Source organism: Salmo salar, chromosome ssa29 (genome assembly GCF_905237065.1).
Source record: "Salmo salar chromosome ssa29, Ssal_v3.1, whole genome shotgun sequence".
Classification (NCBI taxonomy): Eukaryota; Metazoa; Chordata; class Actinopteri; order Salmoniformes; family Salmonidae; genus Salmo; species Salmo salar.
The window spans coordinates 36,364,016-36,376,282 of NC_059470.1; the positions used below are offsets into that span (position 1 = coordinate 36,364,016).

At 44.4% G+C, this 12,267-nt stretch overlaps 1 protein-coding gene across 1 annotated transcript in view; it reads right to left on the reverse strand.

Moving 5' to 3' along the window:
* Positions 1-9,484: 9,484 nt before the first annotated feature.
* The window catches only part of LOC106590655 (phospholipid phosphatase-related protein type 5-like), an 83,434-nt gene continuing 80,651 nt past the window's right edge, over positions 9,485-12,267 (reverse strand). Inside the window, exon 6 of the mRNA XM_045710981.1 lies at positions 9,485-9,602. Coding sequence (XP_045566937.1) covers positions 9,573-9,602 — 30 coding nt within the window. The 3' untranslated portion in view covers positions 9,485-9,572. The remainder of the gene's footprint in view (positions 9,603-12,267) is intronic.

The window sequence follows — 12,267 nt, forward strand, 5'->3', positions numbered from 1 at the left end:
CTGAGATATCTGCTGCAGCCCTCATCCTCCACCTTACAACACCCGTTCACTCCCCCTATCTGAGATATCTGCTGCAGCCCTCATCCTCCACCTTACAACACCCGTTCACTCCCCCCTATCTGAGATATCTGCTGCAGCCCTCATCCTCCACCTTACAACACCCGTTCTGCCAGTCACATTCTGTTAAAGGTCCCCAAAGCACACACATCCCTGGGTCGCTCCTCTTTTCAGTTTGCTGCAGCAAGCAACTGGAACGAGCTGCAGCAAACACTCAAACTGGACAGTTTTATCTCAATCTCTTCATTCGAAGACTCAATCATGGACGCTCTTACTGACAGTTGTGGCTGTCAGTAAGTTGATGTATTGTTGTCTCTACCTTCTTGCCCTTTGTGCTGTTGTCTGTGCTCAATAATGTTTGTACCATGTTTGTGCTGCTACCGTGTTGTGTTACTACCATGCTGTTGTCATGTTGTATTGCTACCATGCTGTGTTGTCATGTTTTGCTGCCTTGCTATGTTGTCGTCTGAGGTCTCTCTTTATGTAGTGTTGTGTTGCCTCTCTTTATGTAGTGTTGTGTTGCCTCTCTTGTTGTGATGTGTGTTTTGCCGTATATTTATATTTTATTTATTTTATTTTTAATCCCAGCCTCCGTCCCCACAGGAGGCCTTTTGCCATTTGGTAGGCCGTCATTGTAAATGAGAATTTCTTAACTGACTTGCCTAGTTAAATAAAGGTTAAATAAAAAGTCCAATGGCGGCGAGCTTTACACCCTTCCAGCCTGCACTTGGCATTGCACATGGTGATTTTAGGCTTGTGTGCGACTGCCTGGCCATGGAAACACATTTCATGAAACTCCCGACAAAGAGTTATTGTGCTGACGTTGCTTCAAGAGGCAGTTTGGAACTCGGTAGTGAGTGTTGCTACCGAGGACAGAAGATTTTCACACGTTGCGCGCTTCAGCACTCGGCGGTCCCGTTCTGTGAGCTTGTGTGGCCTACCACTTCGCGGCTGAGCTGTTGTTGCTCCTAGAAGTTCGCACTTCACAAAAACAGCACTTACAGTTGACCGGGGCAGCTCCAGCAGGGCAGAGATTTGACGAACTTAGTTGGAAAGGTGGCATCCTATGACGGTGCCACATTGAAAGGCGGCATCCTATGACGGTGCCACATTGAAAGGCGGCATTCTATGACGGTGCCACGTTGAAAGGCGGCATCCTATGACGGTAAGGGCCATTCTACTGCCAATGTTTGTCTAGGGATATTGCAAGGCTGTGTGCTCGATTTTGTACACCTGTCAGCAACTGGTGTGGCTGAAATAGCTGAATCCACTAATTTGAAGGGGTGTCCACACCTACTGACGCAGGTGTCCAGACGTTGTACTACAGCTCCTGTCTTATCATTATCATTAAATCCTTAAAGGTACCAATATGCAGAAATCGCTCCGCCAATTTTACTGAGATCATGTCTCATGACGGCCGGTGTGTCGGTAATATGGGACACTGCAATAGCCCTGAGACTAACACACTTCCACACCTCGATTAGGCTGATATAAATCCTCATTATTAAGTTTAATGATTTTTCAATATGAGCGTCAATATTTCCATATAGGATACACTTTCTCATTCTGAACTTCTAACGTGAGTGGGACGGGTGTGGCTTTGTGACAATGATCAAGAGCAGCTGCTCACTGATTTGATAGCTCTAACCCAGCTAACTCCTCCGACACTGCCAAAACATAAACTATAAACCAGTTCCGAACCAACCCCATGCTGAGAGAGATTAAACAGGTCCAAACCAACCCCATGCTGAGAGAGATTAAACAGGTCCAAACCACCCCCACTGAGGAGAGATTAAACAGGTCCAAACCAACCCCATGCTGAGAGAGATTAAACAGGTCCAAACCAGCCCCATGCTGAGAGAGATTAAACAGGTCCAAACCAACCCCATGCTGAGAGAGATTAAACAGGTCCAAACCAACCCCATGCTGAGAGCGATTAAACAGGTCAAACCAACCCCATGCTGAGAGAGATTAAACAGGTCCAAACCAACCCCATGCTGAGAGAGATTAAACAGGTCCAAACCAACCCCATGCTGAGAGAGTTTAAACAGGTCCAAACCAACCCCATGCTGAGAGAGTTTAAACAGGTCCAAACCAACCCCATGCTGAGAGAGATTAAACAGGTCCAAACCAACCCCATGCTGAGAGAGATTAAACAGGTCCAAACCAACCCCATGCTGAGAGAGATTAAACAGGTCCAAACCAACCCCCATGCTAGGAGAGATTAATCAGGTTTAAACCAGCCCCATGCTGAGAGAGATTAAACAGGTCCAAACCAACCCCATGCTGAGAGAGATTAAACAGGTCCAAACCAACCCCATGCTGAGAGAGATTAAACAGGTCCAAACCAACCCCATGCTGAGAGAGTTTAAACAGGTCCAAACCAACCCCATGCTGAGAGAGATTAAACAGGTCCAAACCAACCCCATGCTGAGAGAGATTAAACAGGTCCAAACCAACCCCCACTAGGAGAGATTAAACAGGTCCAAACCAACCCCATGCTGAGAGAGATTAAACAGGTCCAAACCAACCCCTACTAGGAGAGATTAAACAGGTCCAAACCAACCCCATGCTGAGAGAGATTAAACAGGTCCAAACCAACCCCATGCTGAGAGAGATTAAACAGGTCCGAACCAACCCCATGCTGAGAGAGATTAAACAGGTCCAAACCAACCCCATGCTGAGAGAGATTAAACAGGTCCAAACCAACCCCATGCTGAGAGAGATTAAACAGGTCCAAACCAACCCCATGCTGAGAGAGATTAAACAGGTCCAAACCAGCCCCTACTAGGAGAGATTAAACAGGTCCAAACCAACCCCATGCTGAGAGAGATTAAACAGGTCCAAACCAACCCCATGCTGAGAGAGATTAAACAGGTCCAAACCAACCCCATGCTGAGAGAGATTAAACAGGTCCAAACCAGCCCCATGCTGAGAGAGATTAAACAGGTCCAAACCAACCCCATGCTGAGAGAGATTAAACAGGTCCAAACCAACCCCATGCTGAGAGAGATTAAACAGGTCCAAACCAACCCCATGCTGAGAGAGATTAAACAGGTCCAAACCAACCCCCACTAGGAGAGATTAAACAGGTCCAAACCAACCCCATGCTGAGAGAGATTAAACAGGTCCAAACCAACCCCATGCTGAGAGAGATTAAACAGGTCCAAACCAACCCCATGCTGAGAGAGATTAAACAGGTCCAAACCAACCCCATGCTGAGAGAGATTAAACAGCTCCAAACCAACCCCCACTAGGAGAGATTAAACAGGTTTAAACCAACCCCATGCTGAGAGAGATTAAACAGGTCCAAACCAACCCCATGCTGAGAGAGATTAAACAGGTCCAAACCAACCCCATGCTGAGAGAGATTAAACAGGTCCAAACCAACCCCATGCTGAGAGAGATTAAACAGGTCCAAACCAACCCCCACTAGGAGAGTTTAAACAGGTCCAAACGAACCCCTGCTAGGAGAGATACAATACGTCCAAACCAACACCTTCTCTGAGAGATTAAACAGGTCCAAACGAACCCCTGCTAGGAGAAATTAAACAGGTTAAAAGCAACCCTTGCTGAGAGAGATTAAACAGGTCCAAACCAACCACTGGGAGAGATTAAACAGGTCCAAATCCAATTGTGCTCAGACACATTTCCAAACAGCCTCCGACCATCCTCCTTCCCACAAGAACACAAACGTTGCTCAAAGCCAAAGATGCTCTTCAACACAATCCGAACAAACAAACATCAAACAACTGAGACTGAAGCAGCAACTGCTGCCACTGACCAGGTCTCATTGAGGCCCAGCCTCTTGGTGTGTTTTACTGACCAGGTCTCATTGAGGCCCAGCCTCTTGGTGTGTTTTACTGACCAGGTCTCATTGAGGCCCAGCCTCTTGGTGTGTTTTACTGACCAGGTCTCATTGAGGCCCAGCCTCTTGTGTGTTTTACTGACCAGGTCCCATTGAGGCCCAGACTCTTGTGTGTTTTACTGACCAGGTCTCATTGAGGCCCAGCCTCTTGTGTGTTTTACTGACCAGGTCTCATTGAGGCCCAGCCTCTTGGTGTGTTTTACTGACCAGGTCTCATTGAGGCCCAGCCTCTTGGTGTGTTTTACTGACCAGGTCTCATTGAGGCCCAGCCTCTTGGTGTGTTTTACTGACCAGGTCTCATTGAGGCCCAGCCTCTTGGTGTGTTTTACTGACCAGGTCTCATTGAGACCCAGCCTCTTGGTGTGTTTTACTGACCAGGTCCCATTGAGGCCCAGACTCTGGTGTGTTTTACTGACCAGGTCCCATTGAGGCCCAGACTCTGGTGTGTTTTACTGACCAGGTCCCATTGAGACCCAGCCTCTGGTGTGTTTTACTGACCAGGTCCCATTGAGACCCAGCCTCTGGTGTGTTTTACTGACCAGGTCTCATTGAGGCCCAGACTCTGGTGTGTTTTACTGACCAGGTCCCATTGAGACCCAGCCTCTGGTGTGTTTTACTGACCAGGTCCCATTGAGGCCCAGACTCTGGTGTGTTTTACTGACCAGGTCCCATTGAGGCCCAGCCTCTGGTGTGTTTTACTGACCAGGTCTCATTGAGACCCAGCCTCTTGGTGTGTTTTACTGACCAGGTCTCATTGAGGCCCAGACTCTGGTGTGTTTTACTGACCAGGTCCCATTGAGGCCCAGCCTCTGGTGTGTTTTACTGGGATCTTTAGAAACACCCTGATCCATTTTGTACAATACATAATTCATTTCCATGGCAACACAAAGTGAATTGTGCCGTATCAAGCGACACATACGCTGTGAAAGTCTTTGGAGACGAATGTTCACATATGGCTGAAAGGATAGATTTTCTTAATTGATGGCAGTGTATGGTGACATTAAAAATAACCCTGACACAGAATGTTTTCTGTTCCTGTCACATCTAATTCATCACATACCTTCTGTGGCGGGGGAAAAAAAATGATGAAACATTATCACATATTTTCTTCTGGTATGTTCCTTCCAATAAGCGCTACTATAGTACTGTAAGCATTTCAGACAGATAGACAAAACTAACAAAACAAAGGTTTGAATCTTTAGGGAGAGAGAGAAAAATGTATAAGTGTTTCAGAGTAGGAGTGCTGATCTAGGATCAGGTCCCCCTGTCCTTGTAGGCCGTCATTGTAAATAAGAATATGTTCTTAACTGAATAGCCTAGTAAAATAAAGGTTAAATAAAAAATACATTAAAAAAAAAGTCTTATTCACTGTGATCTAACAGGCAAAACTGATCATCGATACATTAGGTCCGCCGAACTCCACTAGCAAGTAAAAGTTGACAGCAGTCCTTCCACACAGGGGACAGACAGGGCAGTGTACCAGAATATTAATAATAATAATCCAATAAGGGAAAAGTCTGTCCAAAATGGCACCCTATTCCCTATATAGTGCACTACTTTTGACTAGAGCCCTATGGCACCCTATTCCCTACATGGTGCACTACTTTTGACCAAAGCCCTATGTCACCCTATTCTCTATATAGTGCCCTACTTTTGACCAAAGCCCTATGGCACCCTATTCGCTATATATAGTGCACTACTTTTGACCAAAGCCCTAGGGTTTTGGTGCCATTTGGTAGGCAGACAACAACTCCAGTGATGTTCTGTTCTACATTATGTCCCTCTACTCTGGTGACTCTCAGTTAGCAGTGACTCTCCGCTACTTAACTAACCATTCGAAATGGCTCTCTGTTGCTTAACTTACCGTTAAACTGGCTCTCCGCTACTTAACTAACCATTACTAATGGCTCTCCACTACTTAACTAACCATTACTAATGGCTCTCCGCTACTTAACTAACCATTACTAATGGCTCTCCGCTACATAACTAACCATTACTAATGGCTCTCCGCTACTTAACTAACCATTACTAATGACTCTCCGCTACTTAACTAACCATTACTAATGCCTCTCCACTACTTAACTAACCATTACTAATGGCTCTCCGCTACATAACTAACCATTACTAATGGCTCTCTGCTGCTTAACTAACCATTACTAATGGCTCTCCGCTACATAACTAACCATTACTAATGGCTCTCCGCTACTTAACTAACCATTACTAATGGCTCTCCGCTACTTAACTTACCATTCGAAATGGCTCTCTGTTGCTTAACTTACCGTTAAACTGGCTCTCCGCTACTTAACTAACCATTCGAAATGGCTCTCTGCTGCTTAACTAACAGTTAGCAATGTCTCACTGCTGCTTAACTAAGAGTTATTTATGGCTCTCTGCTGCTTAACTAAGAGTTAAACTGGCTCTCCGTGACTTAACTAACCATTCAAAATGGCTCTTTGCTGCTTAACTAACCGTGAGAAATGGCTCTCTGCTGCTTAACTAACCATTGGAGCCCCCCAGGGGCACAACAGTGGTAGGCCTGATCACCGACAACGACGAGACAGCCTATAGGGAGGTCAGAGACCTGGCCGGGTGGTGCCAGAATAACAACCTATCCCTCAACGTAACCAAGACTAAGGAGATGATTGTGGACTACAGGAAAAGGAGGACCGAGCACGCCCCCATTCTCATCGACGCGGCTGTAGTGGAGCAGGTTGAGAGCTTCAAGTTCCTTGGTGTCCACATCACCAACAAACTAACATGTTCCAAGCACATCAAGTCAGTCGTGAAGAGGGCACGACAAAGCCTATTCCCCCTCAGGAAACGAAAAAGATTTGACATGGGTCCTGAGATCCTCAAAAGGTTCTACAGCTGCAACATCGAGAGCATCCTGACTGGTTGCATCACTGCCTGGTACGGCAACTGCTCAGCCTCCGACCGCAAGGCACTACAGAGGGTAGTGTGTATGGCCCAGTACATCACTGGGGCTAAGCTGCCTGCCATCCAGGACCTCTACACCAGGCGGTGTCAGAGGAAGGCCCTAAAAATTGTCAAAGACCCCAGCCCCCCCAGTCATAGACTGTTCTCTCTACTACCGCATGGCAAGTAGTACCGGAGTGCCAAGTCTAGGACAAAAAGGCTTCTCAACAGTTTTTACCCCCAAGCCATGACTCGTGAACAGGTAATCAAATGGCTATCTGGACTATTTGCATTGTGTGCCACCACAACCCCTCTTTTACCCTGCTGCTACTCTCTATTTATCATATATGCATAGTCACTTTAACTATACATTCATGTACATACTACCTCAGTTATATATGGCTCTCTGCTGCTTAACTAACTGTTAGATATGGCTCTCTGCTACTTAACTAACCATTATATATGGCTTCCTGCTGCTTTGGAGAGTCAATCAAGGAACCAGCGGCTCCAACGAGTCCTCTACAACAACAGGCTGTGATGTCACCCTACTGCATACTGTTTACCTTCTACAGTGGAGCTCAATCAATCTGTCTGCTGTTAGGGATGAAGGATATTAATGTTTTAATGGTCTCATTCAACACAATCCTTCACAACAGACAAATAGCAAGATATTCAGTATTCAGCGTAGGTTAGTGAACGCATAAGAAGAGCAACAAATTTAGATAATTGTTTTAATTGAAAGACTGTACATTTCATTTTGTTTACATTGTAAAAGGTCATGATTTGATTGATGTTAAAGTTAAAAAGAGATAGGAATGAAATACAAGTATGGTAAAATAACTGGGTGGGAATACTATCAACAGCATCTATACAAAATGAATCACTATTGCTATAATGACAATGTGACCATCTGAATTCAAACCAGGAAGAAGAAAAATAAACTAAAAATCAGCCATTTAAAAAAGGATCATGAAAGAATTAAAGTCTTGCCTACTGACCAAAACTTGTTTTAACAAAAAGGTATGAAATAGGTAGTAGACTTTTATAATATAACATAAATACAGGAAATATTAACATTATTCACAAGTCAAGAGTATAAAAAACATCTGAACATGTCTAGCCTAGATATATATTTAAGGATCCAACCCTTTTTTTTCAATTTTCACCTAAAATGACAAACCCAAATCTAACTGCCTGTAGCTCAGGACCTGAAGCAATGATATGCATATTCTTGATACCATTTGAAAGGAAACACTTTGAAGTTTTGTGGAAATGTGAAATGAATGTAGGGGAATAGAACACATTAGATCTGGTAAAAGATCATGTTTTTTTTTTCTTCATCATCTTTGAAAGAGAAAGGCCACAATGTATTATTCCAATTCAGGCGAAATTTTGATTTTGGACACTAGATGGCAGCAGTGTCTGTGTAAAGTTTTATACTGATCTAATGAACTATTGCATTTCTGTTCAAAATGTTGTATCAAGTCTGCCCAAATGTGCCAAATGTTTATTGATACATGTTTATTGATACAAGTTCATAACTGTGCACTCTCCTCAAACAATGGCATGGTATTCTTTCACTGTAATAGCTACTGTAAATTGGACAGTGCAGTTAGATTAACAAGATTTGAAGCGTTCTGCCCATATCAGACATGTCTATGTCCTGGGAAATGTTGTTGTTACTTACAATGTAATGCTAATCACATTAGCGCACGTTAGCTCAACCGTTCCGTGGGGGGACACCGATCCTGTAGAGTGTATCATGGTATCTCATATGGTATCTCATGATAGCAAAACAATCCAGTACTAATAGTCAATTGATAAAATAAACAACACATGTACTGTAATTTTTGTGAACAAACACACACAGTACGCACAGTACACACAATACACACAGTACATACAGTACACAACCATAAGAAAATAGACATCAATGTTTGGCAAAAGGAAATTGAAGAATGTATACATTTTATACAGCTATATTTTTTCATAATTTTAATATAATAACACTAAACAGTTAAGTCTTGCAACGCACATGTTAGCAGATTTTACTAATCCTGAATTTATATGTATATTTTTCAAGCAGCATCAGTATGGGTGGCCACCTTGCCTGCGGTTTTGACTCGAGTTTGATTTTAAAGTGCTGGTGAGTGTCACTATGTCCTTTGTGATAGTTAAGTGCTTTAGTGAGCATTACAAAAATATTGTTTTCAAGGGGCAACATAACAGAGACATCGATATTATGCTCTGTTTTTCTCTACTGATGGAAAAGACACAAAATGATTATTTAGAAGTGATGAATAAGAACCTATATAAAATGGATAAATCACCTCCATGGTGAATTCCTCTCTGCTTCAGTAGATAGTGGCATCTGTGTCACAGCAGGTCATGTCGTGTAAAGACGAGTCCAGTCGATTCAAGTTGATTCCAGTTGATTTTCTTCATTGGGGGATTTAGTCCCAAAATAGATTAAATAAATGGAGAAACACAGCAAGGCCTTTCCCATCATGCTATTGAGGAGTTATACCTGACTGCTGTATAGACCATGATACAGAGACATAACAGACAACAACACTAACAGACCTCATACAGTAGCCATGCATAATGAGTTAGCGTTGCAACTTGACTATTCGATTTTTTTTGATTGGCAGGTGAAGAGCTATTTGATTTTTTTGATTGGACGGTGAAGAGCGTGGCTGTCCAATGGGTTTGCCAAACGGCTGATTCAGCATCATGTGACCTCAGCGAAGGCGATGTGATTCTAAAAAAGGAGGAAAGACAACATTAACGTAATAAAGACGAGTTACAGAGGGAAAAAAAGTTTTCTGAAGAAATAAAAAGCTTTTGAAATGAAGAAGTGCAAATCCTTACGAAGCTGAAAGCTGTTAGAAGCTGTTAGACCAAGGCTGCTGTTCAGCATGCCTATGAGCAGGGAGGAAGTTATCATCAGGTGGCTTTGCTCAACACAGCTTTGGGAGTAAAGCAAGGGAGAGGGGGAATCTGTGTGTTTTAGTAGTTTTAAAAAGTAGTACTTCAAGATGAATGTGGGAGCCTTAGAGCGAGGGGTGTGTGAATAGGTGAGTGAATAGGGGGGTAAATGTGGGGGTGAATGGTGAACAGGGTTAAAGAGGGGGGGTGAATAGGGATAAATAAAGGGGAATGGTGGGGTGAACAGGTGGATTAATAGAGGGGGAATGGGGGTTAATGGGGGATAAATGGGGGGTGAATGGGTATGAATGGAGGAGTTAATGGGGTGAATAGGGTGGGTGAATGGGGGGGTTAATAGGGGTGAATAGGGGGGTTAATAGGGGTGAATAGGGGGGTTAATAGGGGTGAATAGGGTGGGTGAATGGGGGGTGAATAGGGGGGTGAATGGAGGGGTTAATAGGGGGGTGAATGGAGGGGTTAATAGGGGTGAATAGGGTGGGTGAATGGGGGGGTGAATAGGGGTGAATAGGGTGGGTGAATTGGGGGTGAATAGGGGTGAATAGGGTGGGTGAATGGGGAGTTAATAGGGGTGAATAGGGTGGGTGAATGGGGAGTTAATAGGGGTGAATAGGGGGGTGAATGGGGGGTTAATAGGGTGGGTGAATGGGGGTGAATAGGGGTGAATAGGGTGGGTGAACGGGGGGGGGTCAATAGGGGGGTGAATGGAGGGGTTAATAGGGGTGAATAGGGTGGGTGAATGGGGGGTGAATAGGGGTGAATAGGGTGGGTGAATGGGGGTGAATGGGGGTGAATAGGGGTGAATGGGTGGGAATGGGGCGGTTTAATAAGGTGGGTGAATGGGGGTTAAATGGGGGGTTAATAGGGGTGAATAGGGTGGGTGAATGGGGGGGTGAATGGGGGGTTAATAGGAGTGAATAGGGTGGGTGAATGGGGGGTGAATAGGGGGGGTGAATGGGGGGTGAATAGGGGTTAATAGGGTGGGTGAATGGGGGGGTGAATAGGGGGGTGAAGGGAGGGGTTAATAGGGGTGAATAGGGTGGGTGAATGGGGGGTTAATAGGGGTGAATGGGGGGTTAATAGGGGTGAATAGGGTGGGTGAATGGGGAGTTAATAGGGGTGAATAGGGTGGGTGAATGGGGGGTTAATAGGGTGAATAGGGTGAGTGAATGGGGAGTTAATAAGGGTGAATAGGGTGGGTGAATGGGGAGTTAATAGGGGTGAATAGGGTGGGTGAATGGGGGGGTTAATAGGGTGGGTGAATGGGGGGTTAATAGGGTGGGTGAATGGGGGTGTGCGGAGTGTACTCTAGCTATATGCTACCTTGATAGTCTAGATCAACTGTCATATAACCCCTCTCTGTGTCAGATGCAGGATACATATGGCGTTCAAAAAGTATTCTTAATCAGTTTACACAACAGCAGTTATAATTCATAAGGTTTTAGGAATGCTTCATTAAGCCCTTAAAATGTTGTAGTTTGTTTAAAATGGGACTGAAGACTGATGCAGTTATTTGTTTCAGTGTTGCTGGGTAAAGAAAGATGGGTGGACTGAGAGGAGGGAGTCACCCCACCACAGCCTGACTGATGCAGTGCAAGAGGTTGGTAAGGCCTCACATCTAAGGTTAATTAACATAAACACATTGAACATCTCTTGGCTTCTAAACATAGCCAACCAGCCATTGACGCAGACCTTTGGAACATCTACATTTTATTAAAAAGTCTAATAAATCCATGTAATATAACCTACACCATAACATTAAATCCATGACTTATTTTAGACAGGTCTAAAGAAACATGATATCAAGAAAATGTAGTCTATTTCATTTTGAACAGAACAGCATACTCTGGAGTTGTCCTTATGTTAGGTCCTGATCTGGCTATGCCATATGGCTGTGGGCTACACTAGTTCATTTAGCAGGTCCTGATCTGGCTATGCCATATGGCTGTGGGCTACACTAGTTCATTTAGCAGGTCCTGATCTGGCTATGCCATATGGCTGTGGGCTACACTAGTTCATTTAGCAGGTCCTGATCTGGCTGTGCAATATGGCTGTGGACTACACTAGTTCATTAAGCAGGTCCTGATCTGGCTAGGCCATATGGCTGTGGGCTACACTAGTTCATTTAGCAGGTCCTGATCTGGCTGTGCAATATGGCTGTGGACTACACTAGTTCACTAAGCAGGTCCTGATCTGGCTAGGCCATATGGCAGTGGGCTACAATAGTTCATTAACCTCTCTAGGGTAGGTGGCAGGCAAATCGTCCCACCTACGCAACAGCCAGTCTAATCCCGTGGCGCGATATTCAAATACCTTAGAAATGCTATTACTTCAATTTCTCAAACATATGACTATTTTACACCATTTTAAAGACAAGACTCTCCTTTATCTAACCACACTGTCCGATTTCAAAAAGGCTTTACAACGAAAGCAAAACATTAGATTATGTCAGCAGAGTACCCAGCCAGAAATAATCAGAC